Source organism: Mesocricetus auratus, unplaced genomic scaffold (assembly GCF_017639785.1).
Source record: "Mesocricetus auratus isolate SY011 unplaced genomic scaffold, BCM_Maur_2.0 Super-Scaffold_100010, whole genome shotgun sequence".
Taxonomy (NCBI): domain Eukaryota; kingdom Metazoa; phylum Chordata; class Mammalia; order Rodentia; family Cricetidae; genus Mesocricetus; species Mesocricetus auratus.
In genome coordinates this window covers 18876788-18903287 of record NW_024429194.1, presented here as the reverse complement: position 1 = coordinate 18903287, position 26500 = coordinate 18876788, and the positions used below count along the sequence as shown (strand labels likewise).

At 55.9% G+C, this 26500-nt stretch overlaps 2 protein-coding genes across 2 annotated transcripts; both read left to right on the top strand.

Annotated features, from left to right (window-relative positions):
• The first annotated feature begins 3863 nt into the window (after positions 1 to 3863).
• Klhl30 (kelch like family member 30) lies at positions 3864 to 14046 on the top strand. Its single transcript, XM_021234192.2, has 8 exons — positions 3864 to 3983; positions 5932 to 6778; positions 7757 to 7892; positions 9650 to 9736; positions 10060 to 10215; positions 11142 to 11330; positions 11646 to 11791; positions 13087 to 14046. Exons 2-8 carry the CDS (start codon positions 6005 to 6007, stop codon positions 13342 to 13344), a joined length of 1746 nt encoding a protein of 581 aa, XP_021089851.1. The 5' UTR covers positions 3864 to 3983; positions 5932 to 6004; the 3' UTR covers positions 13345 to 14046.
• A 4056-nt stretch (positions 14047 to 18102) lies between these two features.
• On the top strand, positions 18103 to 25774 carry Erfe (erythroferrone). Its single transcript, XM_005082203.3, has 8 exons — positions 18103 to 18243; positions 19912 to 20034; positions 21154 to 21256; positions 21882 to 22144; positions 22217 to 22325; positions 22416 to 22506; positions 23236 to 23314; positions 24307 to 25774. The coding sequence occupies exons 1-8, from the start codon at positions 18103 to 18105 to the stop codon at positions 24403 to 24405; spliced, it is 1008 nt and encodes a 335-aa protein (XP_005082260.1). The 3' UTR covers positions 24406 to 25774.
• The last annotated feature ends 726 nt before the right edge of the window (positions 25775 to 26500 follow it).

Sequence of the window (26500 nt, the reverse complement as noted above, 5' to 3'; positions counted from 1 at the left end):
AGTCCTGAGTTCAATTCCCAGCAATCACATGGTATCTCACAACCATCTGTTATGAGATCTGGTGCCCTCTTCTGGTGTGCAGATATACATGGAAGCAAAATGTTGTATACATAATAAATAAATAAAATCTTAAAAAGACAAAAAACAAACAAAAATCAACAACTGTAAAGTTCATTTCAGAGATGCACAGACAAGGGTTTGCACATAAGCTCATGTATTTGAACTCTTGGTCCCCAGTTGGTGGTTCTGTTTCAGTAGGATGTGGAACCCTTTAGAGGTAGACCAGTTGGTGGTCCTGTTTTGGTAGGCTATGGAACCCATTGGAGGTAGACCAGTTGGTGATCCTGTTTTGGTAGGATGTGGAACCCATTGGAGGTAGGCCAGTCAATGGTCCTGGTTTAGTAGGATGTGGAACCCACTAAAGTAGAAGCCGACCAGAGGAAGTAGACCACTGGGATAGGGCCTTGAGGCTTCATAGCCAAGGTCTAGTGACTCTGCTTTCTGTTTCCTGGTTCTGACCCAATATGACCAGCTGTCTGATGTTCCTACTGCCGCGCTTATCCTACCATGATGGGCTGTGTCCCCTCAAACTGTGAGCCAAAGTAAGCTCTCATCCTTTAAGTGGCTTCACCATAACATGAAAACTGATACAGAAGCTGTAGAGCCTCTAAGAAGCTATGAAGCCTCCAAGAAGGCCCCCAGTGGCCCTGCCCTCTGGGAGTCACAGCTCATACCTCCCCAGAATACAGCAGACACTGAGGGTGTCATTTATGATTAGACTATGGAAGGCAGTGTGACTCCAATTCTATGGCTACTTCTCTCTGCCCCTCAGGGAAGCCAGTAGCCAGGTGAGGAGAGACCTTGTGGAGACCTGAGAGGTGTGTTGGGGGGATCCAGACTTCCTCCATATAGCCCAGCAGGTCCCTGCCCCAAAGCAGCCTTTAGAGTTCCAAAGCTTGAAGAACCCTTAGTACAGCCTGATGGGACATTCTGAGACACTAGACTTGGGGACAAATTGTTCCACAGCAATAGCTGACAGACGCCGCAAGGGAGCATAGAAAAGGAGTTTGATTCTGACTGGGGTGTCACTGTTAACAGGGCAGCATCAATCCAGCAAGGTGGTTCTGACCCTAGAACAGAGAAGCCTTGTAGTGAGATATACACCTTGCCCATACCTGATCTGGGGTCTCAGAAGCCAGAGCTCGCTTGCTGCAAGCCGGATCACGGGAAACAGCCTGGGAGGATCCTTGGAGCTGGAACCTGTGGCAGCCTCTTGTGTGAGTGTTAGCTCTCCAAATAAACCTCATTTAACCTGTACTGAGTCTAGTGAATCTTGATTCCCACACGACAAAGCCTGACTGTTCACGCATGGCCTGAGACAAAAGTGCTGCAGCCACTCCACAGGGACTGACGCAGGGCAGCAACAGCATGGAGCGCAATGGCTAACTGTGGAAAGAGAAGAGAATATGTTCGCGGTGACCCCCTCCCCAAGTCAACCTCACATGCGCTGGAGGCTGTGCACCAGCGGAACATAAACCCTGGAGGAAGCAGTCTGGCCCGTGGGACCCTATCCTGGGTTAGCCGGAGGCTGTGCACCAGCGGAACATAAACCCTGGAGGAAGCAGTCTGGCCCGTGGGACCCTATCCTGGGTTAGCCTCGTAGCCATGCACCATGTCCACACACCAACAAAAGCAAGTGCGGCTTCTCCAGGCCTGGTCCCTCTGGTGTGACCTGCACCTTTGAAATATTCTAGTGGCACATTTTAGTTTGGTGAATTCACACTCGGAGTCTGGTCTGGGGAAATAACTGCATAGCTGATACACTTCATCACAGCGTCCAAAACGGGAAGTGACCTGAAAGCCCATGAATAGGAGCTGTGCCTGGTGTCACATCCCGCCTTAGGAAGGAAGGCGACTCCCTGTCAAAATGAAACTTAAACCCATGTTTTCAAATCAGTCTCCTCAAAACTCATGATTCAGCATCAAGTGAGCAAGGCAGTGACATGCACAGATCCAGCCAGCCAGTCAGACAGCCAGACAGCCAGACAGTTAGATAGACAGACAGACAGTCAGACAGACAATCAGTCAGACAGCCAGACAGACGGTCAGACATCCAGATAGACAGCTAGACAGACAGACAGCAAGTCAGACAGACAGACAGTCAGACAGACAGATAGACAGCTAGACAGACAGACAGACAGTCAGACAGACAGACAGACAGACAGACAGACAGACAGACATTTGTACACCTCCAGACTCACGGTTGACAGTCTGTGAGGGATATTGTCATTTACTACTGGAGAGTTCTGCTTTATATCTTTATAGTTTTCATGCGCCTACTTCAAGTCCCAGCTCTTGGAAGCAGCCTGTCATTTTGAGCTTAGTGTTGTGTCTCCTGCCAGGTCTGTCATCCAATAATACTCTGGGCCTCTAATGCCCACATGGTCTGCTGGGAGACCTGCTCGGTTGGCACAGCCAGCTCCCTGTGACAGAGCCCATGGTACAGTTCCCGTCCTTCATTCCCTCCAGACAGAGCAGCCAAGCACTGACCCTGCAAATGGAGCAGTGAGCAAAACTTTCACCTAGCTTCAGTACCTTCCCCATGGAGGCCCCAAATGCACAGCAGATGAGAACATTCATGAGGGTTCCCTATACCATATGAAGCTAAATACCAAAGCCAGACACACACACAGAGAGAGACAGAGAGAAGAGAGAGAGAGAGAAGGAGGGAATCACAGAGCCAGGGACCCTCTGGACACAGAAGCAGATGTGAGGAGCTGGGCAGGCCTTGCGGGGCTCCCCTGATGGTGACCTGTTTCTCCTGGTGCAAAGCTGAACTTCCCCAGCTGCTATGCTGGCCACATAGGAGCCGTGCACCCCCCCCCCAGCACTCTAATTATCTAACTTTGCCAGGAAGGCTGTCGTGTCACTCAAGGTACCATCTGGGACCCGTCTGTGAGAGCATCAATTCCACCCCTCCCAAAGTGGCACACAGTTGATCATGTTACCACGGCCCAGGTAAGAAGGAAGGAGGGACCGGGTGGCAAGGCCTAGGCTGGTCGCCCACCTGTCCCACCTGTGCACTGAAGCCCCTTACCTTCCAAGTTTGTCTCTCACCCTTCCTCGGGTCCCCGACCCAACCTGACCCTGGCTAACATAAGCATCCTAGACTCGGAAGGTGAAGTGTGTCTCCACGAACCAAGCACTGCCTGGAAGGTTGCAAACCTCGGCTGCTTTGTTTTCAGGTGACCCCTGTTTCTTAGCTGCCTGAAGCACCCAGGATGGAGGGAACCCCTGGGGAAGCCCAAGGCCAAGGCTTCCTTTATTGTGTGGGTAGAATCTCAGTCTCTCCCACCCATGCACCCAAGTGTCAGAGTCTCCTGAGCTCTGCTTTTGTTGCTGAAGGCTCCCCGCCACCACGGTGGACCTCAAGCTTAGAGACTGACCAACCTGTGCTTACTCATGATGTGACTGTCCCACTCCACAGAGGGACTGTGGCTTCCTGCGTCCCTACCAGTACAGTGGTGAAGCAGGACTAGACTGTCCTTAGTGTCAGCCCGGAGCAGCTTTCTGTGGGCCCCACAGGCCCCACGCAGGCTTCTGCTGTCTCCATGTCATTCTTGGCTCCCCCGTTCAGCCTGACTGCCTGGGATATGAATCAAAGCACCTGCTCGCCCAAGAAGCTCCCTACTGTCCATGCTAGCATTCAGGTACCCAGAGGTCTCCTGTGTGATGTAGACAGTGTGGGCTTTCAAAGGAGACAGTCTTCGAAGAGCTGTGACCTCACTCCCTCCCACTTAGCTCCCCCCTCCCACACAGAGGTTAAAAATACCCCTAAGTTCCCACGTGGCCAGCCCAGCCCAGCTCAGCCCAGCCCAGCCTAGCCCAGCGCAACAGGCCTCCTTTGTGGGCCACGCTTCAGCCTAAGTCTTGCCCTTTGGTCTATAATCTCAGCAAGGGGTCCTAAGGAAGCCTACTAACAGGTAAGAGCAGGGGTTGGCACCATATTGAGGTGATGGCCAGCTAGGCTTAGTAGAGTTCTCTATAGGCAAGGGGCTCCTGGGACTGGATGGGTTCAGAGAGGGAAGCTGGGACCACATTAACCAGACTAGGTTAATCCTGCCCTCTCTCCCATGGGCAGCCCTGGCAGGACTCTACACCCCTTTACCCTCCAGCCTCTGTGGAGCTGCAGCAGGTGTCAGCAGGCATCTCGGAGGCCCCTTCATGGGCACTGAGTGCACAGGCTGTAGCTTTAGTCCATAGCCAGAGACCAGCAATGACCGGAATGCAAGGGCTGTGGCACTGGCTTGGGCCTAGCCCTTCCGACATGGGCCCCAGATACACATCGCAATCTAGTCAGAGGCCTCCCTAAGACAGGATAGATTCCTGGTGGGTCTGAGGGTCTTGACGCCACTGGTCTCCTGAGCTGCCCTCTGTGGGCCTGAGCCAAGGCTGTCCCTTGAAAATCCTCCTGTGTAGGTCCCTGGTTAGGTCTCTGTGCTGTAGGAAAGAGATTGCATCAGGGGTTGGGGCATGGGCCTTCAACTCCCAGCCTGCCCCAGTCACAGGCCCTGTGGTTTGCCAGTTCCCTGGACAGGACTTGTCCCTGGATTCTCTCAGGCACCCACCAGACTTGCTAACCCTCTAGCACTGTGGCGGCTGTGTGAGGTACCCCCGGGGGCAATATACAAGCATTGTGTAGCTTCCAGCTGTGAGGAACTTGGTGGGCACCTCCATATAGATCCTCCTCTTCTTCCTCATGCCCCCTTCCCCTCCCTCTCTTCCTTTTCTCTTTCCTCCCCTCCCTTCTTTCTTTCTAAAAGAATATTTTTGGCAAGGTCTCACATTGTAACCCAAGCAGACCTTGAACTTACTGGTGGCCCTTATGGCTCAATTTTTTGTTTTGTTTTGCTTTGCTTTGTTTTGTTGGATCTTCGAGACAGGGTTTCTCTGTATTGTTTTGAAGGCTGTCCTGGAATTGGCTCTGTAGACCAGGCTGGCCTCGAACTCAGAGATCCGCCTGCCTCTGCCTCCCGAGTGCTGGGATTAAAGGCGTGTGCCATGGATTGTGGCATGACCCACTATGACCAGTGACTGATTCTTTCTTTGGTGTTTTCCTTGGGGCAAAACACCAGACATGTATGTAGTTAAGTCTAGAAGTCTGTCTGCTGCAGGCCACAAACACAATTCCAATGGGAAGCCTGCCGTAGTTAAAACTGAGTTGCAAGCTTGGCTCTGAATTCCATTGCTGGCTCCCCCACTTCCTAGCTCTGTGGTCTTGGGTAGATGACTCAAACTCTCTGTGTCAGATTATCTGTGAGATAATGACACTCACCTGGCAGAAGTGTCTGGGAAGTGACTGTGCATAGAACTGCCCAGGAGGATGGCCCAAAGCCTCTTCACCCTTAGTCTCTCCGTCAGAAGCTGAGGAAACAGGACCAGAGAGGGTGTGGCTCAACCAAGTCACCCAGAAAGGTCATGCAGACAGACTGTGAAAAGCAACAGTGCAGAACGCCTCCCGTGGTCTGCCCAGCAACATGGACAGAAAGAAAGAAGGCAGAGATGAGGCCTCTTGGGTGCTTGGAGGAGGGAGGTTCCCTTGCCCTGGAGGTCTTCACTGTGGAAGACAGGAGGCCCAAGGCTTGTGTTTTCTACATAGCCCAATATTACCTTAACTAGTTAGCCGTGAGAAGTAGCCCGAAGTTTCCTCCCTGAAGTTTCCTCCCTATAAAGCGGGAGCGACAAGTTGGCTTGCCCTTAGGGACCTGGGATAGAGCAGATGTGAGATGCCCAAAGCGGCTCTCACACAGGCAACACACAGTAGGTGGGCACTTGCCAGGGGTGGAGATGGCTGATGCCCAGACAGTCAAGCAGCGAATCACAGGTGGATGAGACCGTAGCTCTCATGACTGACCCTGTTTTCCCACTTAGGCACTCAGGGGAACCCCAGGTACCACTTCCGGGAAAGCGTGCGGGCCGCACGGGTCTCTGTGGGCACTGTATCATGGTGCGGAATCTAGACAGCCTGGACTTCCAGCTGCCTTCACATGCCCAAGACATGCTGGATGGCCTGCAGCGTCTGCGTTCCCTGCCCAAGCTGGCCGATGTCACACTCCTGGTTGGTGACCAGGAGCTGCCCTGTCACCGCAGCCTTCTGGCTCTGAGTAGCCCCTACTTCCACGCCATGTTTGCGGGAGACTTTGCCGAGAGCTTTTCGGCACGTGTGGAGCTGCGAGACGTAGAGCCGGCTGCGGCAGAACAGCTGGTGGACTTCGTGTACACCGGCCGGCTGACCATTACCCAGACTAATGTGGAGGCACTGACCCGCACCGCGTCCCGCCTCCACTTCCCCACTGTGCAGAAGGTCTGTGGCCGATACCTCCAGCAGCAGTTGGATGCCACCAACTGCCTGGGCATCTGCGAGTTTGGGGAGCAGCAGGGGCTGTTAGGTGTGGCCGCCAAAGCCTGGGCCTTCCTGCGGGAGAACTTTGAGGCGGTGGCCCAAGAAGATGAGTTCTTGCAGCTGCCTAGAGACCGCCTGGCCACCTGTCTGGCCAGTGACCTGCTGCAGGTGCAACCGGAGCAAAGTCGGCTGGAGGCCCTGCTGCGCTGGGTGCGCCATGACCCCCAGGAGCGGTCTGCCCACCTGCCCGAGCTTCTCAGCCTGGTGCACCTGGATGCCGTACCAAGGCCCTGCGTGCAACAGTTGCTGGCCACAGAGCCGCTGATCCAGGAGTCAGAGGCATGCCAGGAGGCCCTGTCCCAGGGCCACAGTAGGGTGAGTGGGGGGCAGGGGACTTCTACCTAAAAGGTGGAGGAGGATCTCTGGAGTTCCCACCTGCACAGGGAGAAGAGAAAGAGTGTGTACCCTCGAAGTGCCTGACTGAGTATGGCTCCCTGCGGAAGGCTGGTCTCCTGAGAGAGCGTCCCCATTCAGCTCTCCGGTGTGCCCTGCTCTGAGTACCAGCGGAAGAACCAAGAAGTGTCTCTATCTTTATAAGCCTGCGGCTGAGTGAGGTTGAGCCTGAATACAGACTTGATGCCCACTGGAAAGGCCTGCCCAGGGAGGGTGCTAGGGGCATCTTGGCAAGGGTTGGCAGTCAGGAAGGACTCCCTGGAGGAGTCAGCATTGGAGCTGGGCCTTAGAGGAGGCATAGGAGTTGGACGGGAGGAAGATGAGGGAAGACCATCCAGGACAGAGAAACAGCTGCTCTGTGGGTCCTGGAAACTGTCTCTAAGTGCTCCTGAGAGACTCTAACTGAGCCTGTGTGGAGTTCCATCCTTGAGAGTGATGGCAACGGGCTGGCAGCAGGCAGGTCTTGACAGAGTGACAGCCCTAGCTGTGATTGCCCCAAGGGTAATCCAGAGCACCTGGGGAACCCATTTGTGACTACTGAGTATGTGACACACAGTGCGGGGGGGGTTGTGTGAATGGTGTGGGGTGTGCACTGGATAAGGGTGTGAATGGGGTGGGGTGTGCACTGATAAGGGTGTGAATGGGGTGGGGTGTGGATGAAATGGGGTTATGCACTGGGTAAGAGTGTGGATGGGGTAGGCATGTGCATTGATTATGGGTGTGGGTGGGGTAGGGGTGGTCATGGGGTGTGCACCACCATGTCCAGCCCATGCAAACATACATGTACAGATGCTCACAGATGCACACATGCCAAGACCCACCTAACCTCACGCACAGACACCCACGGACTTGTGCTGGGCAGACAGTGGCTGGCCACCCTGACCTGGTTCCCACCTGCAGGAGCTTCCTGGCCTCCCACAGAAGATGCAGGAGGTGCTGGTGGTCGTAGGAGGGCGGGCGCTGGAGGAGGACGAGGAGGGTGGTGAAGAACCCAGCACCCACACCGGGAACTTTGCCTTCTACAACACCAAGGCCAGTAAGTACCTGTCCTGCTTGTCCTGGATGTGAGCCACGCAGTCACCTTGGGGTGGAGCCAGGGAGGGGGACCTGCCAAGCCTTGTCTCCAGCAGGCTGAGTGTCAGACCTTACCAGGCTTGCAGAGGAGCCTGGTGGCTACGGGGAGGGGACTGGCAGAGAACTGGACAGTACTCAGTCCACTCTCCCTCTGATAGAAGCCTCACCTCTGGTTTTTATTAGGCCCCGGGAGCTGGGATTAAAGGTCCCGCAGTCCAGAGAGTGCTACTCAGGGTGGATTCCTAACCCACTGATTGCTCTAGGTTCCTCTGCCTTGTGCACCAAGTGTAAAAACCAAGGCTCTAGCGGGGAAAATGGGAGCTAAAAGGGTGCAGACAGTCCAGGAGTTAAAGTTCAGGTTCGGGGCCAGCCAAACTGGGATCCAGTCTGACGCTAGAGGTCACTTAATGTCTCTGGATGTGTCTTGATTTTTCTCATCTGTGAAATGGGTTCCTGGTGCCTCCTGCCATGGCTGTAAAGGGGTCAGGGGATGGGGTAGAGGGGTGCCCCACAGGCCATGTGCCCAGGAGAGCTCTTGGGAAAGTGCTGATGTGCCCAGGTTGGCTCCAGGACTGGGGCAGGTCGCCAGCACCCGCTGCATCAGCTCTGGCGGGCTGGAGGGAGTCCAACGCCAGCAGTCCAGGTCAGAGGCTGACGACTGGGGATTTGGGGTTGACGTCAGGAGAGAGCAGCTGGCTGGCAGCAACGGTCTGCTGATTGCTGGGCCATCCTCACTCTGGGGTGACACAGACATGAATCAGGGGACACTCTGTTCCTGTCCAGGGTGCCAGGCTCGCCTCATCATGAGTCCTAGAATTCTACATGTTCCCAGACTGTCATAAACAGTCAACAGTACTCCAGGGGACTTCCCCAAGGCCCAGTCTCCCACAAACACTTGCAGCAAGTCCATTCACAGGATTCAACTTTCCCACGCCTATGAGCTCATGATGCTTTTTCTCAAAGCCCTCCTCATGGCTTTGTCCCTCACAACAGCGACAACAGCCTAACAGTCTCGACTGGTGGGCATTCCCATGTGTCTCATTTCTCATACCACAGTTTTTAAATCTATCTGTCTGTCTGTCTATCTATATTTACTTTCTTTTTTTTTCTGGTTTTTACGAGACAGGGTTTCTCTGTATTGTTTTGGAGGCTGTCGGTCCAGCCCGGCCTCGAACTCACAGAGATCCGCCTGCCTCTGCCTCCCGAGTGCTGGGATTAAAGGCATGCACCACCACCGCCCAGCCTATATTTACTTTCATATGGTGTGTGTGTGCGTGCACACAATGCGCACGCGCGCCACGGTGCACAGGTGGAAACATACAGGGATCAAACGCAGATCATCAGCCTTGATGACAAGAGCCTTCACTGGCTGGGCCATCGCTCAGGCCCAATGAGCCTCCATTCTACAGAGGGATGCCGAGGCTGGGCCTTGTCTAACTGAGTTCACATAAGTGGTGTGTGCAAGTCGGAATTTGAACTTCACTCTACCTGCTGAAAGGCTGACATCTCATTCTCTGGACATCGCCTCGGCTCTAAGGGGTGTTGTAGGAATGTGATGAGCTGGGACACCCTAGGCTGTCTCTGACCCCATTTTCTTCATCACTGTGTGTGGGGGGCGTATTTCTGCAGTCTTTCCGAAAGAAGGCACCAGGGCAGGTGTGGGAATAGAAGGCCTGCAGGGTCACAACCTCTCTGATCGTCTGGCTCTCTCCCCTCCAGGGCAGTGGATGGCACTTCCGGACTTCCCCGATTACCACAAGTGGGGCTTCTCCCTGGCAGCACTCAACAGTGATGTCTATGTCACAGGTGGGTGACCCAGAGCTCCTAGGGACACCCTGATCAACTTGGTACAGCCCTGGCCCCTCAAACCAACTCTCCTACCCAACAGGATCCTGGAAGGTCTGCTAAGACCTTCCAGACCTTTCTACGCATCTGGAAATGAGGAATTTCCAGAGGTGGGGGGTGGTGGCAGAAACCCAAGGTCATCCTTGGCTATGTAGCAAGCTTGAGGCCAGCCTGACTCAACTAAGCAGAAACCAGAATAGGTTTAAAGCACATGAATAAAAAGTCAGAGCCCACTGACAGGTGCTAGGAGCCATCCCTGTGCACACTAAACCTCTCTCTGGCAGGTGGCTCAAGGGGTACCAAAACAGACACCTGGTCGACCACCCAAGCCTGGTGTTTCCCACTGAAGGAAGCTGTCTGGAAGCCTGTGGCGCCCATGCTGAAAGCCCGCACCAATCACGCCAGTACAGCACTGAACGGAGAGATCTATGCCATAGGCGGTGAGGCCTCCCTTCCCGTCACCCTACAGCCACAGGTCTCCACCCACACCCTCCCTGGGGATGCTGCTAGGGAGAGTTCTCTGCCTTATGGGGTCAGTGAGCCCCAGGCAAACAGTCCTTAGAACCCCTGACTGGAGCATCCTGGGTAACTAGGAACCAGTCAGCCCGTTTTCCTATCCTGGAGGACTCAGAACCCAGAGCCAGCAGGGATCACACACCCTAGAAGCAGGGACTCAGACCTCAGCACAGGGTCACTGAGAAGTCTTGAGGGTAAGTGACCCACAGTGACCTCTGTGTTGCTATCAGCCTGACACAGGGACCATCTCATCGCCCAGACACTCCAGTGGAGAGTTTCTCTGGGGAGTGTATTGGTTAGATGACTATTAAAATAAGACCCAGAGGTGTCCCCGAAGAGTCACAGTCAGCAGTCTGGCCCTGAAGCCATTTCTAATGCCTAACTTTCCGTGATGGGGGGGGTCCTCTTTTCTCTAATAATTGCTATGGTTCTGGCCAGGAAGCAAAGAGCACACAAAGACCCCAAGTCCCATTACCTTGGGGTCCCCAGAGTCTCACAGATGCACATATCCCATAATAAGTTATTACAATAGGCAGGCACATCCATTCCACCGTGGGCTAGTACCATAGTGTTAAAAATGCTGTTACAACCTGTTCTCCCAGGACTTGCCCTAGGGACCAGTGCCCACCATCACGTGGGCATACCACTTCTTGGTGTGGTCCTGGGAAGGCTCTGCCTATGAAGGTGACTGAGCTCACTACCTCCACAGGTTATACCTCCTTCATTCCCTTCCTGGGGCTCCAGAGCCGTCCCTGCCACCTTTGAGAGTCCAGCCCTATGTTTTCAGGACCCTCTCCTTTCCTAGACCCCAGTGCCCAGCTCCTACCCAGCTAAGGACATCCTTCCGCAGGCACCGCCCTGGATGCTGTAGAGGTGGAACGCTATGACCCCTACACAGACAGCTGGACTTCTGTCAGCCCGGCCCTCAAGTATGTCAGCAACTTCTCGGCTGCCAGCTGCCAGGGCCGCCTCTACCTGGTGGGCTCCAGTGCCTGCAAGTACAACATGCTGGCCCTCCAGTGCTACAGCCCTGTGACAGGTGGGAGGGCCTCCCTGATGGCCATGTGGGGGAAGTGTGGGTTGGATAGATGCAGAGGCCCAGGGACTCCCAGAAGCCTTCGGGAATGAACTAGGAGGGTGGCCAGGTCAAAGCCCCTCCTGCACCTCCCCTCCACGGCCCAGCGAGAGGCAGGCAGGGTGGAGGCCCTACAGCGCACTGCCTCAGGCTTATTCACTCCATTGGCAGTGAGTGTGCCCGGGCCCCAGAGCCCTCAGAGTGGAGCCCTTCGTGACCCTCCCCAGCCAGGAGCTGCCCCCTCCTCCTGGTGAGGTTGTCCCTCCGTGTGCCCTGCAGATGCATGGAGTGTGATCGCCTCACCTTTCCTGCCCAAGTACCTGTCCTCTCCACGATGCGCTGCTCTGAACGGAGCCCTCTATCTCATTGGTGACAACACTAAGAAGGTCTACGTGTATGACCCAGGGGCCAACCTGTGGCAGAAGGTGAGTTCCCCCACGCCCGCTCCTGGTGAAGCCTCGATGGACTCCTGACACCCCAGAGAGGCAACCGAACGGAGGTGTGGGAGAGTGCCCGAGAGGCCAGCAGAGAAGCAGGGCCAGGCCTGCAGGCTCTCTCCAGAAGATAGGGCGGCCACAGTGCCCGGCACGATGGAGACACAGACCACAGCTGTGTGGGCGCTGTCAATCTCTTTGATCCCTCTCAGGGATCAAGTCCATGTTCAGGGGTGAGTGCCCCTGGGGCAGCCGTGGATAGAAAAGAAGAATCACACCGGGCGGTGGTGGCACACACCTTTAATCCCAGCACTCGGGAGGCAGAGGCAGGCAGATCTCTGTGAGTTCGAGACCAGCCTGGTCTACAAGAGCTAGTTCCAGGATAGTCTCCAGAGCCACAGAGGAAAACCCTTCCTTCAACACCCCCCCCCAAAAAGAAAGGAAGACTCATTTGTTAGCCATGGGGTGATGAGCATCCCACCCTGTGGAAGATCACGCCAAGACTCTGAGCTGAGAGTGTGGCGGCAGCCAGCTCCCCAGAACCATCTCACCTTGTCCCCTTACTTAGTCATCGGGCCTAGGAAGCAGCGGGAGGTGGGTGTGTCCAGACATCATCGCAAGGGCCCAGAGCCCCAGCCTTTCTCCTCAGTCCTAGGCTGGATGCTCTGGACCAGTCTACCTGTCTCTGGATCCGTAGTTCCAGGAGCCTGATGAAATGATGCCCCTCACCCCCGCCGCACTCACACAGTCACCAGCCAGCCTGGGGACAGCGGGCCCACTGTGTCCTACTCTGGAGGCCCCACTACAGCAGTGAGAGCAAGCCCTACTAGGGGCTGCTTCTCTGGGCCTCCTAGCTGAGCCCCAGCTGGGCCAATCTGGGCTTCCAGTAGAGTATGCTCTACTTGGACATTGTTGGGCCTGCAGGCGGGACAGCTGCCTGCTGTCCTCTTCATGCAGAGGCAACACAGGCCTTCTCTGGCACACCTGTCCCCTCCAAGAGAGCTGCGGTGGAGCCAAGGTCCAACCTAGACCCCACTGGAGGAGGCTCTGGGCTCAGATCTCATCACCACACTTGGATCCTGTGATTCCAGGGCCTGAAGGAGGCATCCTGTTAGATGTAGGTTGGAGAGAGACCAGGGCCTCAGTGGTAAAGCGTCTGGCATAACCACAGTGGGCAGTAGATGAGCTCTGGGATTCAGGGTCAGGTGGCTGTCCCCAGCCCCACCAAGGACACCCTTGCTCCCATCCCCCAGTGACCACTGGGCCCTGACAGCTGCCATCCACAGGTGCAGTCTCAGCACAGCCTACACGAGAACGGCGCATTGGTGTCTCTGGGTGACGCGCTGTATGTGACAGGTGGCCGCTGGCAGGGCATGGATGGCGACTACCACGTGGAGATGGAGGCCTACGACACTGTGAGGGACGCCTGGGCCCGCCACGGCTCCCTACCCCGCCTCTGGCTCTACCATGGGGCCTCTACTATCTTTCTGGACATCTCTAAATGGACGAAGCCCTTCAGCCCCAATGCCTCCCAGGAGCACTAGGAAGGCAGGCATTCCGGGGTCAGCTCTTCATTGCCCTGCAGAACAGCTCCTTTTGTGCTTGTCTTCTGTTCCCTGGGAGCTGATGCCCTCTCCAGGGCTTGGGCTGGGCTCGATATCAGATGTCACAGCTGAGTACACAGCTCCGGTCTCGGGTGCTACCAAACTTTGTGACCAGTCGTGAGAGTGAGACCCTGACACCAGCATGGCGGAGCAGAGAGCTCCGCTGTCCCTGGAGACCTCAGAGAAGAGAGGTCCTGAACTGCACCGGCCAAGCAGTCTCCGTAGTGTCAGTGCTTCTTGCTCTACCCACCCGTGGTTTGTGGGGAATCTGCACAATGAGGGGGTGGATGGGGTGCCCAGAGCACTGAGCCAGGGCCTCAGGCTTGGGTGCCCCCATAGCTTCCTCCCTCCCCTCCATCCTCGGATTCCACCCCACCCCACACAGGATGGCTGGATAAGGGCCAGGCTCTCCCCGTCCCTAGCCTCTGCATGCTGGTACTGTGTTTACAGATCTGCTTCTGGGATGAAGGCCGTCCCACCATGGGTACCTCTGACACCAGGAAGGCAGCCTCTGAGGAGACACTAGGGAGGCAGGCGGCTGTGGCACAGGCAGGGGAGTGAGACAGTGGAGGGTGCCCTCGGAGAGCGGCTCTCAGCCTTCCTAATGCTTTAATACAGTTCCTCACGTTGTGGGGCCCCCAACCATAAAGTTATTTCATTGCTACTCTTGTGTATCTCAATGTAAATATCTGAATGTGGTCCCTCCACCCTGGTCTGCAGGGACTTCTGGGAATGGCTCCTGGGTGTGTCAGAATCTGGCTTCCAGCGATCTGCTGGGCTGGGGTGGGGTATTAGCTGATGGACTCTATTGTCCGTCGGGATAGGGTTTGGAGTGGCTCAGACTTATGTCCCACGGAGGGTGTGTGGGGTCAGTCTCCACATATTCTCTGTGTCTCTTTCCCTCCTTCCCCCCTTCTCTTCCTTTGTTTCTTCCTCTCCTCCAGAAGAGGGCACTAGACCAGTAACCAAACAATACAGGACTCTCTCTCACTGCGGGTGAGTGGCACGCTCTCTCTGTCAGAGTGGTGAGGACCTAGACCTCAGGTTGGGAATTGGTTGGGACACTGCCAACCACTAGCCACTGAGGCCTTGAGCGGCCCCCAGCTCCTACTACATACAGAGTCCTTCTCCAGGGTTCCAAGGGACCAGAGTAGCTCCTGACACCCTGGGTTCTGAGGACGGGTCTCAGTTCCAGCTTGCTCTTGCAAGTCAGGATTCACTTTGCCCCTAGGCCCTACGTCACGCCTGGCTTTGGGACCACTGAGCTGACTCAGATCAAATGGGACAGGGTGTATGGGTGTTTACTTCTAACAGGACAGAACCCAGACCTGTGTCCTGAGTGCTCCCAGAGAGTGCTGGTCTGAATAAGAACGGCGCCCACAGGCTCCTCTATGTGAATGCTTGATCACCAGGGAGTGGAACTGTTTGAAAGGGTTAGGATTAGGAGGTGTGGCCTTATTAGAGGGTGGGCTTTGAGGTTTCAAAAGCCCATTTCAGGTACAATCTCTTTCCCGTCTGCAGATCAGGATGTAGCTCTCATCCCGTAGCTGATGGATTTGGCAGAAACACTGTGAGGACTCAGCCCCACAGGGATGTCCTACTGTGTTTCCTAAGCATGCCATTCCAGGGCCGTTCAAAGAGTGAAGCTGGGTTAATCAGAAATGCAGAGCTGGAAAGGCCAGACATTGCTGGGCGAGTGTGAGTGGGAAAGTCCTGGAATGGGGACACACGCTGTCCAGCGTGGTCCTCAGCTGTGCCTCACCTGGCCTGACTGGATCAGTGGCATGCTCAGTGTTCCAGGGAGAAAGGTCCTCCAGCTAGGGAGCTGAGAGTCTAATAAAGGGGGTTTTAACTGGGGACCAGCTTCCAGTGAATCCAGGCAGGGCTGTGGAAATGCCGGGAGCTAGCAACAACGGGATACCCTAACCACCAGCAGCTTCCAGGGACCAGGGAAGTGGCAGATGCACACTCAAGATGGTGCTGAGAGCCGCCGGGGAGCACAGCTGTGGCTGCAGTGCCTGCTGGGCAGGGGAGCTGTCCCCGGCTCCCCTGTCCCCATCTCCTGCCAGGGCCACCTACTGGCCTAACCAACCAGAAACAATGGAGGGGAGACAGGGTGCTGGTACACTCCACTAAAGCCACCCTAAGGACACAGAGTGCGTGGGAAAGGGGACAGCCACCTGCACAACACGCAGAATCTTTGGCACGCTGGGCATTCATGAGATCTTCCTGTAGCTAGACCTGCCTGCAATGCAGGGGAAGTCCACTAGGCAGCCCAAGAGCCATTCCTCAGAGTCCCCGGGCAAACAAGGACCAGATGTTTGAAGGTAGTGAGGGCTTCTAGTGAGGGTATAGCGTGCTTAGGCTCACGGGGAGCCTACAGGAGCCCTCAGAGCCCTCAGAGCCCTCAGAAACACACAGAGACGCCATGCCTTAGTCCCTGTTCTATTGCTGTGAAGACACAGCATGACCACGGCAGCTCTCACACAGGAACGGCATTTAGTTGGGGGCTGGCCTGCAGTTCCAGAGGTTTAGTCCACTATCATCATGGAAGTGAGCACAGTGGCCGGCATGCTTCAGGAGCAGTAGCCGAGAGCTACACCATGATCTGCAGGCTGAGAGACTGAGTCTTCAGGAGCAGTAGCCGAGAGCTACACCGTGATCTGCAGGCTGAGAGACTGAGCCTTCAGGAGAAGTAGCCGAGAGCTACACCGTGATCTGCAGGCTGAGAGACTGAGCCTTCAGGAGAAGTAGCCGAGAGCTACACCATGATCTGCAGGCTGAGAGACTGCGCCTGGCATGGGCTTTTGGAACCTCAAAGCCCACCACCCCCAGTAACACACTTCGTCCAACAAGACCCTATCTCCAAATCCTTCTAATCTTTTCCAACAGTTCCACTCCCTGGTGACTAAACATTCAAATACAGGAGCCTATGGGGCCATATTTTTATTCAAACCACCACACCTTGGGAGCACTCAGAGCCTTTGGGAGCATTCAGGGCCCAAAGGAGCACTCAGAGCCTACAGAGGTGCTCACTGCAGGACATGGCAGCTGGACCGTGGAGTCACCTGGTGACTCCATGACACTCCCAAGCTCTAGGCCCCCTTTTCTTCATTTATGGGAGGGGGACAGTCCTATGATCTGAGCACTGATGGTCCACCCATGTGGTAGGTAGGTCAGGTGACACCACAGCTATCTGCATGTGCTCTAGAGGTCACAATTCTAGCCAGCCTCAGGCGGGCTCCCATTGTCTTGGAGTAAAGGGAGATTTCATCCCGATGACCTCATCAGCCAACAGCCTTCCTTTGGAGGAAGTGGGACACTGGGAAGGCTTGGCTCATTGAACGGCCAGGAAGCCTGGACAACACCATGACATGAGGGCCCAAGAATGAGGATTAGATTTCTGCCAGGCGAGAAGGCACATGGGGAGGTCACTCCTAGCCCCGCCCGCCCAGTCCCTTGGCCACTAGTTCAGTGCTTCCGCTCAGACGCAGGCACCACCCGCAGGGGCTGCACTTCTGAATAAGGGGTGCTGTTCCCTCGGGGCTGTGGGCTATGGACCCCATGCTTAGTGCCCTGTGTGTTTTGCTGCGCATGCCTGTCCTCCAGAGGACCTGGCTCTCTAATGGGACCCTGCAAACAGACAGGAGCTTTCCCCAAAAGCCCAGAGTTCCGGGACCATGCGCCTGGACTGGGCTGCGTCATTACCTCGAGCCATGCCAGTATCAGAACCGACTGGATCTGAGCCCTCTGGAAGAACCCATGACATCACTAGGACGGTCCGCTGGAAAAAGACTTACTTTCACATGGCAGCCCCTGATGTCAGCCCTACAGCTCTGTGAAGGGAGTAAGGGGCACTTGACATCTTAGGATCAGGCTCCCTGCATCAGATTCCCTCTTCTAGCCTTTAAGGCCACCTGTACTGTACTCACATGTACGTGCGTGTGCATGCACACCACACACACACACACACACACACGCACACAAAGAAAGCCTAGTGTCCTGGTTTATCTCGAGCCATTGCAATGACACCAGCTCTAGGCAGAGTGGGCGCGCCTCCTTGGAGGAGAGCCACTCAGGCAGAGCTGGCCTGCTCCCAAATCAGGTCTTCAGGGGTTGCCACATCTATCCTGGTTGGATGACCCCACACCTGGCTTAGGGCATAAGAGGGGTCTGTCCTTCCAGCCAGGCTGGGTCAGTGCTCTGTAGCTGTTAGCATTGTAGATGGAGTCTGAGAGGCTCCGTGGGGAAGAGCAGGAACACCTCACAAGAGCTCTGGGTTCACTAGCTTGAAAGGGAGGAGCCAGGGCCTTCATACACTCAATCCAAGTCATCAAACCTGGGACTCGCAGGGCACCAGGAGAAATGGAAGGAAGCCTGGGGCGCTCAGAGGACACTCGGAATGATGGAATGGAGGTTTTTTGATGTCCTTGGAGAAAAGAGGGTCCGGGGGGGGGGCAAGAAGCAGGACTAGGAGACATTGGCCCTGGGTTGGAGCAGGTCAGATGCTAGCCACAAGCGGAGGGGTGCACGAACTGGATCGGTGCCCGCCTTCTCTAGGGTTCCTGTGCCTGCTGCGCGCGTCCGAGCCGCGAGGGGGCGACGGCAGCGAGGGCGGCGCTCGGCAGGCGGGGGATTCAAGCGCGTTATAAAGCGCGGACTGGACCCGCTGTTCTCGCTGCTGCCGCCGCCGCCAGCATGGCCTTGTCCCGCAGCCCCGTCGGAGCGCTCCTGCTGCTCACCTGCTCCAGCCTAGTCGCCACCATGGGCCTCGGTATCCCGGAGGCCGCTGCACCGGTGGGGAACCAGGCACGTCCACGGCTTCCCGACAGCCCACCGGTAAGATGCGGCCGCGCCCCAGACCTCCCTGTCCTAGGGGGCCAGAGAAGGCAGGAAGGTGGCACTCCTGGCCACGCAGCATCCAACACCACCAAACGCCCCTTTCAGTGGCTCAGGGTAGTGCGGATGAGCTCTCTGCATGGTGGCTTTGGCGGCAGAATTTTACTAGGCCAGTGAGAGAAGTTGAGAAAGGTGTGAAATACAGATAACGTGCTCCTCGCGAAACTGGAAGGCTAGTAGAAGAGCAGGACTCTCAAACCTAGTTTCTTTTTGTTGGGTGACTTTGTTAGGTGACTGCTAGTGAGAAAGGAGTGATGTAACCAGGCCCCTTCCCTCCCAGGATCTCTACCTGAAATGCTGGTGGGAGGGCGGGGTGGGGGGCGAGAGGGATGCAGGCTGGGGAGGGTGTGGCCAGAGGCCTGGGGAGCGCGGATTGGCAACCCTCGCCAGAGCAGCTCAACCCTGGAGGCTAGGGCTCTTGAAAGCGTCTCTGTCTGTGGCCAGGCACAAGGAGACCTCAGGCCAGAGGTCTTTGTCCTCAGCACCCAGGAGGCCAACAAAGCATCCACTAAAACAGCTGGAGATGGTTACAACTCTGGGCCCCCAAGGTATCCCAAGGTCCTGCCACCACCTCATCCTGCCTCACCCAGCTTCCTCACTCGGTCGGTGTCCCCCGCCCCCCTTCAGATATGAAACTTCGAAACTTTCATGAGGTCGTCATAATCAATGGGAAACGGGGAGTGGGCCCGAACTTCCCAGTGGGGTTTTACCCGTGGACCCTCTTTGGAGTGTCAAGGAGTCACCAGCTCCCTGACAGCTGGAACTTGACTGGCCCGGGCATCTGCCCAGCCCCCATGCCAACTCCTGAGGCCCCAGATAACATGGCTAACAGCGGTCTGAGTCCATACCCAGGTCACTGGTCCCCCCGAAAGGGTCAGCACACCCATCATGACCTATGACAGGAAGCACTGCATTTCCACTGAGGGTATCAGACCAGCAAGAAGCATAGAAGCTTCTGTCTTGCCAGCATAGCAGCCTGGCCTGCGACCCACAGGGCACTCATTGGGTTGTTCTGAGATCCTGACTCTTTGTCTCTGTGCCCATGACTTCTAAGGTGCCCTGAGCCATTGCTTCCCCAGCTGGCAGCCCTGCATGAAACCCAGACTGCTGAGGTCCACTGACTGTCCTATTTGCCAAAGGCCTCTGCCAGAAAATAAGGCTGCTCTCAGAGCTGGGCTCCTTGGGCCAGTGTTTTCAAAGCGCTGAGAAAGATAAAGGCCCCATGCAGTGACCCCTCTGCCCACCGCGGCCTGGGACCCCAGTGGCTGGTCTCCTTGGCATTTCTGACTATGGGGAGAGAAAATAGAACCAGGATTCACATATTCATAGTCACCGCCTGCCAGTGGCTATCAATGACCGTGAGATTGTTCTAGCATATCTCGAGGAAGAGCAGGAAGATGTATCCCAGAGTACCTGCTGCAGAGTCCTGCCTCCCACCTTCCTGTGGCCTGGGCTCTCCCAGGAGTGCAGCGAGGTTTCATCCCCATGGGCTAGGGCTGGGGGAGGAGGTGATGACAGTATCTCTGAGAACACAGGTGACAAGGCCCAGGGTGCCACGAAGCAACGCCACAGAGCAAACCAACCAGCTTGAGGCCGTCTGTGTTCCAGGAGCCCACCACGGTGCAAGCACACAGTGTGGATCCCCGTGATGCCTGGATGCTCTTTGTTAGGCAGAGTGACAAGGGCGTCAACAGCAGGAGGCGGAGCAGGACCAAGGCCAGGCGGCTGAAGGTGAGCAGCCTGAGCAAACACCCTCACCAGCCCCCTAGCTCCCTTGTCTCCAACAGCAAATGCCATGCAAAGAACCAGATCGGAGTCAGGAGCCTGCGTCCTGTCATCCACCCTGTCCTCTTAGGATGCCAGGTCCTCCCTAGCTTTTCCCTCTTGTCCAAAGAGAGACGCTTGCCCGACATGTGTCTGGGAGTCAGGATAGCTTCAGAATGATGGAGTGAAAGAGGGAGGCCCTCTCAGTATGGCCCTGGCCTGGGCAGGGCGCTGGCACTTGGACCTGATGGATGATTCCTACGCTGAGCTCCTCAAAGAAACTCTGCTTTTCGTTTTGTTTTGGTTTGGTTTTTTGAGACAGGGTTTCTCTGCATTGTTTTGGAGCCTGTCTTAGAACTCACTCTGTAGACCAGGCTGGTCTCAAACTTACAGAGATCTGCCTCCTTCTGCCTCCCAAGTGCTGGGATTAAAGGCATGCACCACCAATGCCCGGCTTTTTGTTTTTTGTTTTTTTTTGGGGGGGTGCGGGGGACGACACTCAGAGTAACTCTGGATCAAGGCTGGGCATTACTGTGTTTTGGCCCTCTCTACCGAGGTCAGCCTTGGCCACCCAGGGTCTGGGCCTGAGAGGTGGTGGGTTGGCCCTGCACCCTTAGCCATCTGACCTTTCCAGGCTTCTCTGTGCAGCAGCTGGCCTCCCTTCTCTTAGGCCCCACCCAAACCAGTATAAACTCCTTCAGGGTCCCCAGGATCACGTGCAGTGGAGACTTGCTGCTGTGTCCCATGGCAGAAAGAGATGCAGACGCATCCCGGAGTGGTCCTTTCTCCGGGAATCACACCAGGAGCGGCAGATGCCGTGTTCTGCATTCGGAGCCTCCCCTGCCCTGCACCACCCCAAGTGAACGTCACACCTGCACAATTCCGTCCTTACGCTCTCTAGGCCTGTGGTTCTCGTTCCCTGCTTGATGCCAGAGGGACACGAGAGCCCAAAGGACCTCCACTAAGAAGGGAAGAGCCCAGAGCCGTCGGGGGAACTCTCCTGTCTGCCTCTCTCTAGCAAGACCTGGCAGAGGGGTCCCCCATGCCCTTCCCTCAAATGTTCTCACCGCCTGCCTTGCCTTCCAGCTTGGCCTGCCAGGACCTCCGGGGCCACCAGGTCCTCAGGGCCCCCCAGGCCCCTTTATCCCATCTGAAGTTCTGCTGCAGGAGTTCCAGCTACTGCTGAAAGGTAAGGGTGCCACCCTGTGTGCACATGCTCTGTGGTAAGCCCGCGGGGCATCTCCAGAGGACAGAGCTTAGCACCGAGCGAACATCTGCTAGGTTGCTCTCCAGTTGGCAGCCCTACCTGCCATGGGGCACATTGGGGGTGAGAGCAATGTGGCAGGCAGAGGTCTTGTGGAAGGAGACAGGCTGCCTTTTATTGTTCTTCACTGGGGATCACCCACATCTCCACGCTAGGAGCCCATTCCAGAGCCGGAGAGTGACAGACACTCTCCTGGAGTTGACAGTGCCAGAGAGAACTACTAGGAGCCCTTTCTCTGCTTCCATCCACGGCTCATTTACTTTAAATACACTTCCAGGGCCTGGAGAGCCTTTGTTAACCCCAGTGTAGTCACAGGAGGTATTTACGCACAACTTTTCCAAAAATATGGGTGTGACAGGAGAGACTAGCGGACAAGGGTGCTGGGCACTGGACATTCACCTGCTGGAGTTTGCGGCAGGCGGTGTGAAGGGAAACTGGCAGGGTTAGGTAGGAGTGTCCCCAGGACTTCGCCAGGGCTGCCAGCCTCAGTCGGCAGGCTCCAGAGACACAGGCGGGTGGGCAGAGTGATCCACTGACCGCTCTGCATCAGGAGCGGTGCGTCAGCGGGAGAGCGCGGAGCCCAAGCACTGCACCAGCGATTTCACCACACCAGCCTCAGACAGCGCCTCCGGAGTCCTGGTCGCCCAGGATGGTGACAACGACCAGGACCCAGGGCCTGTGTTGGCACTGCTGGCGGCCATCCTGGCCCAGGGCCCACGAGCACCACGCGTGGAAGCCGCGTTCCACTGTCGCCTGCGCCGAGATACGCAGGTGGAGCGGCGTGCGCTTCATGAGCTCGGGGTCTACTACCTGGTGAGTGAGGTGCACCTGGCTGGGTGGAGCAGGGCGGGGCCCCGCGCATGACCTCCTCTGTGTGCTCCGTAGCCCGATGTCGAGGGAGTCTTCCGCCGAGGCCCAGGCTTGAACCTGACCAGCGGCCAGTACACCGCGCCAGTGGCTGGCTTCTATGCCCTAGCTGCCACTCTGCACGTGGGTGAGGCCCGGGGCGTGGTGGCGGGGCGTCCACTGCCCTGGCCTTGCCAGCACCCATGTGACCAATCACCTGGACTTGTCCTCCCTGTAGCGCTCACAGAGCAGCCAAGAAGAGGACCACCACGACCTCGGGACCGACTACGCCTGCTGATCTGCATCCAGTCTCTCTGCCAGCACAACGCGTGAGTGGGCGCTGCAGCCTGGCCCTGCCAGTGGGGAGAGCCTTCTCCATTCCTACTACTATAGGGGTTGGGGGACCCCCGACCCCATACTGCCCTATCTCCTTCCCAGGACCTATGAGACAGGCCCTTGGCTGTTCTGCCTTTTCTGACCCTTCCTGACACCAGGACGTTCATTCAGAGGACAGAGGGAGTGTCTTACCTGGAGGGGCTTTTGGGGGAGTTCCACAAGCGCCCCTCTTTAGTCACTCTCCCACGTCTCACCTGAGAAAATTCCCCCTGATGACTTAAGATGCTCATCGCTGGTGGTATCCACCCCGTGTGCCTCATTTGCTCTAGGAGAACAGGGACTGTGACATCTTTGCCTGGCACCTGGAATGCAGGGCATGTGCTCTGTGTAGTTGGAGGGTGTGTGGATGAATAGAGAAAGTTGCAGATTTAACCTGGCTTCGGACTTCCTAGACCTGTTGGCTTCCTGTGACACCTGCCGCCTTCCATCTTGGCCTGTACTTGTTTCCCACTGGGGAACCAGGGCTTTGTGCCCTATGCATGGCTCCTGTCTGTCCTCCTCCTGAGGACCCAGTTCAAACACCCCCTCCTAGGGATGATGGCTCTGCACCTAGTACTTTACTGCATGTGGTGGTGATCGTTAAGTGGCAGCTGCTGCGCGTACTGTGGGGGAAGCTGGTGAGGCCTGGAGACGGGCTGACCGTCTTTCTGTCTTGGACGCAGCTCCCTGGAGACTGTCATGGGGCTGGAGAATAGCAGCGAGCTCTTCACCATCTCAGTAAATGGTGTCCTGTATCTGCAGGTGTGTGGGGCTGTGCCGACCACGCAGGAGGTATGGGGGGTGCTGGGAGTTGTTCAGGGCCATTGGGCATAGATAGCATCCTTAGACACACCCAAGTGCTGATGCTGGCCTGAGAAGAGCCAGGCTTCAGGTCCCATTCTCCCTCCAGCCGTGTTGGGCGGCAACAGTCTCACTTTCAGACCTTCCAAGAATCTGATAATGTGACAGGTGCTTCTAGCCACCCAGGCCCTCCGTGGGGCCAGGAGGAAGGTGGCCACAGAACCTGATGCCTGAGCCCTCTGGGACTATGGGAGACCCAAGGCAGTTATTTTGTACATGGAACCTTAGTGGCAGTCTCTTGCCACTGTGGATCTGCCTAGTGGTAAGGATGCAGCTGTCAAAGTGGATTTACTAAAAAGGAAAGTGGAGAGAGGTATGTGGAACGATGGGAGTGCTCACATAGCTCTCTGCTGAGCTGCAGGATGGGTGGTTTGGCTCAAGCCAGCTGTAGTTCTGGAAGCATGAATTCCGTTGAATTCTAAGGGTGTGTGCACCACGTGGGTCCTCAGGGGCAACTATCCCAGGTGGATCTCAGTCCCTATTCCGGCAGTTTCCAGAGAATGTTATGTCACTGACATGTGGACCACAGTGGGGCAGCAAGGTCAGAGCAGTGCTCACGATGGCTCTGCAGGCCATGGCAGGAAGGCCTAGGAGACAGCTGTGTGACACAGGGACCTGATAGCCTCTTAAAGCCCGCGCCCCCCGTCCTGGGCAGAAGCTTGCTCCCATAGACCCGGATATGAAACACTGGAGAACAATAGAGTAAGAGCCAGATGTACTAGTTTTGGGCACAGGACTAGGCAACATTGGCTCTGGACTTAGGTCTGTCCTTCTTCCATATGGGGCAGAGTAGGCCAGTGTGGACAATGACCCATGTTGAGTGAGCACCGCAGGCTGCCCAGGGCCTCTGCTGCAGGGCCAGCCTGCTATCTGACACGTGCCCTTCCCTACAGACAGGACACTACACCTCCGTCTTCTTGGACAATGCCAGCGGCTCCTCCCTCATGGTACGAAGCGGCTCCCACTTCAGTGCTATCCTCCTGGGGCTGTGAGTGGCTGCTGTGGGCTCTTAGCCCCACCAGGCAGAGTGGTCTGATGTCGACGGTGTGAGGTGACAGTGGCTCTGTGCAGGAGGAAGCCCACTGCACCTCTACAGACACTGGTCACTGCATCGCCTCTGAGCACAACCATCCTAGACATCCCTGAAAAGGTGATGGAAGGAAGCAGGCTCTCCCAGAAGCAACAGCATTTTGTGGGCATCATAAGCCCTGCTTGGCTCCTCTGGGACCATCCAGCCTACTTGGTAGCACTTGCTATGTCCCCAGCTGCAGAGCTGGTAGCCTTGTGTCTCCATACAGCACCAAATTCCTCCCTATGGCCCAGCATCCTCAGTACTTTGTAGGGAGCTCTACCCAGGCTACTACCTGGAACAGCTCATCCTGTACAGGGCAGGGCTATGGGGAAATGAGGGGAGCCCAGGCCTTCTTGGACTGCACACCCTGTCTACCTAGGTTCCTGGGTCTTCCCATGAGAAATTGAAGGGCTGCCAGCCTACAGCTTGTCTCAATGCAGTCTCCCCATTTTTAACAAAATGTTGGACTGGCCCCACACAGGCAGTGGAGATGACTGGGACCTGCTGATTAGGAGATGACACCAGCACAGCCATCCCACCAGCTGCTTTGGGATCTCTTGGCCTAGCAGTACTCAAGCCTGGGATCGGGTGGATAGTTGCCAGTTGCTTCATCTTTTGGCTAGCCTCAAGATGAGGTTACCTCAGCAAGCCTGAATGCCTGTCTATAATCAAACTTCTCCCCAAAGCAGGCTGCCAACACACAGCTCAACAGGGGATCCGGGCTGTCCATGAGCAGCCCTGACCCGATTCTCAGTAGGGCTGGTACCCACCCTACCAGGAAGCACTGTACTGGCCTGGGTCCTGACTCCCTGGCACTTTGATAAGGACATGGGGTAGATACACCCTTCTCTGGATCTCACTTTGTATCCAGTGGGCACAGACATGCTACAGAAGTTATCTTCTGCCCTTGCGAAAGCCACATAAGTGCGTATCTCAACAACTGTGCTACACAGCAACTTGAAAGTATTTATTGTGTCATACTGCCTGGAAGAACGTATTTATGTAATGGATCCCACACAGCACGACAATGAAGAGCAGACCTGAGGCTCAAAATCTCTTTCCAGCCCACCTCACCAAAGACCATGAGGGGCGAGTTCTGGAAAGAGAGGGAGAGATGCCTCTAGTCTTGGCACTCCCCCTGAAGTTGGCAGGAAGGCCATAGTGCCAAGTGTCTCCCAGACAGACAGTGGCACTTAGGGACAAGGGTCACAGCCTCTGGGACGCTGAAGGATTCCTGGGTTCCAAGAATGTGCTGAATTAAATTGTTATGCTTTCTGATGAGGTGGTGTTCTCTTTCATATGCCAGGACATCCGGGTCCTAGTATCCAACAGGAGGATTGCTGCCTCACTGCACTTGTTTGGGAAGGTGCAGTGTCATACCATGGTGTAGATAAGGTCGGATGACAGCCTACAAAACAGGGTCTCTCCTTCCACTTTGCAGAGACTGAATTTAGGTCCTTGCCGGGAAGCACATTTATCAGCTGAGCCAGCTTACTGGGCCCACATCCAGTTATTTTAAAAAGGTTTTATCCCTTTTTTGTATGTAGTATGTGCAGGCATGTATTCATGTGTGAGCATGTGAATGTGGGTGGTTGATCTAGGGTGGTGTTCCTCAGGAGCCAAGCACCTTGTTTTATGCAGGTAGTGTCTCACCAGGCCCCAGATATAAGCCCCAAGGATCTGCCTGTTCCCAACTCTGCTGGCAGTCCTGGAACTCGTTCTATAGACCAGGCTGGCCTCGAACTCAGAGATCTGCCTGCCTCTGCCTCCCGAGTGCGCCATTACCACCTGACCAGGCTTGGCCTTTTACGTGGATGCCGGGGATCATTTTCACCAAGTGAGCCGTTTCCAGCTCCACCCACCCTATTCTCTGGTCCTGCAGTGTTTCACTTTGTTTTTTGGGAACAATGTCTCATGCAGCTGATCCCTGTGCCTCTACCTCTCACGTGCTGGATCTCAAGACACATCACACTGTGGTGCCCAGGGTAGAAACTAGGGTCCCAGGCATGCTAGGA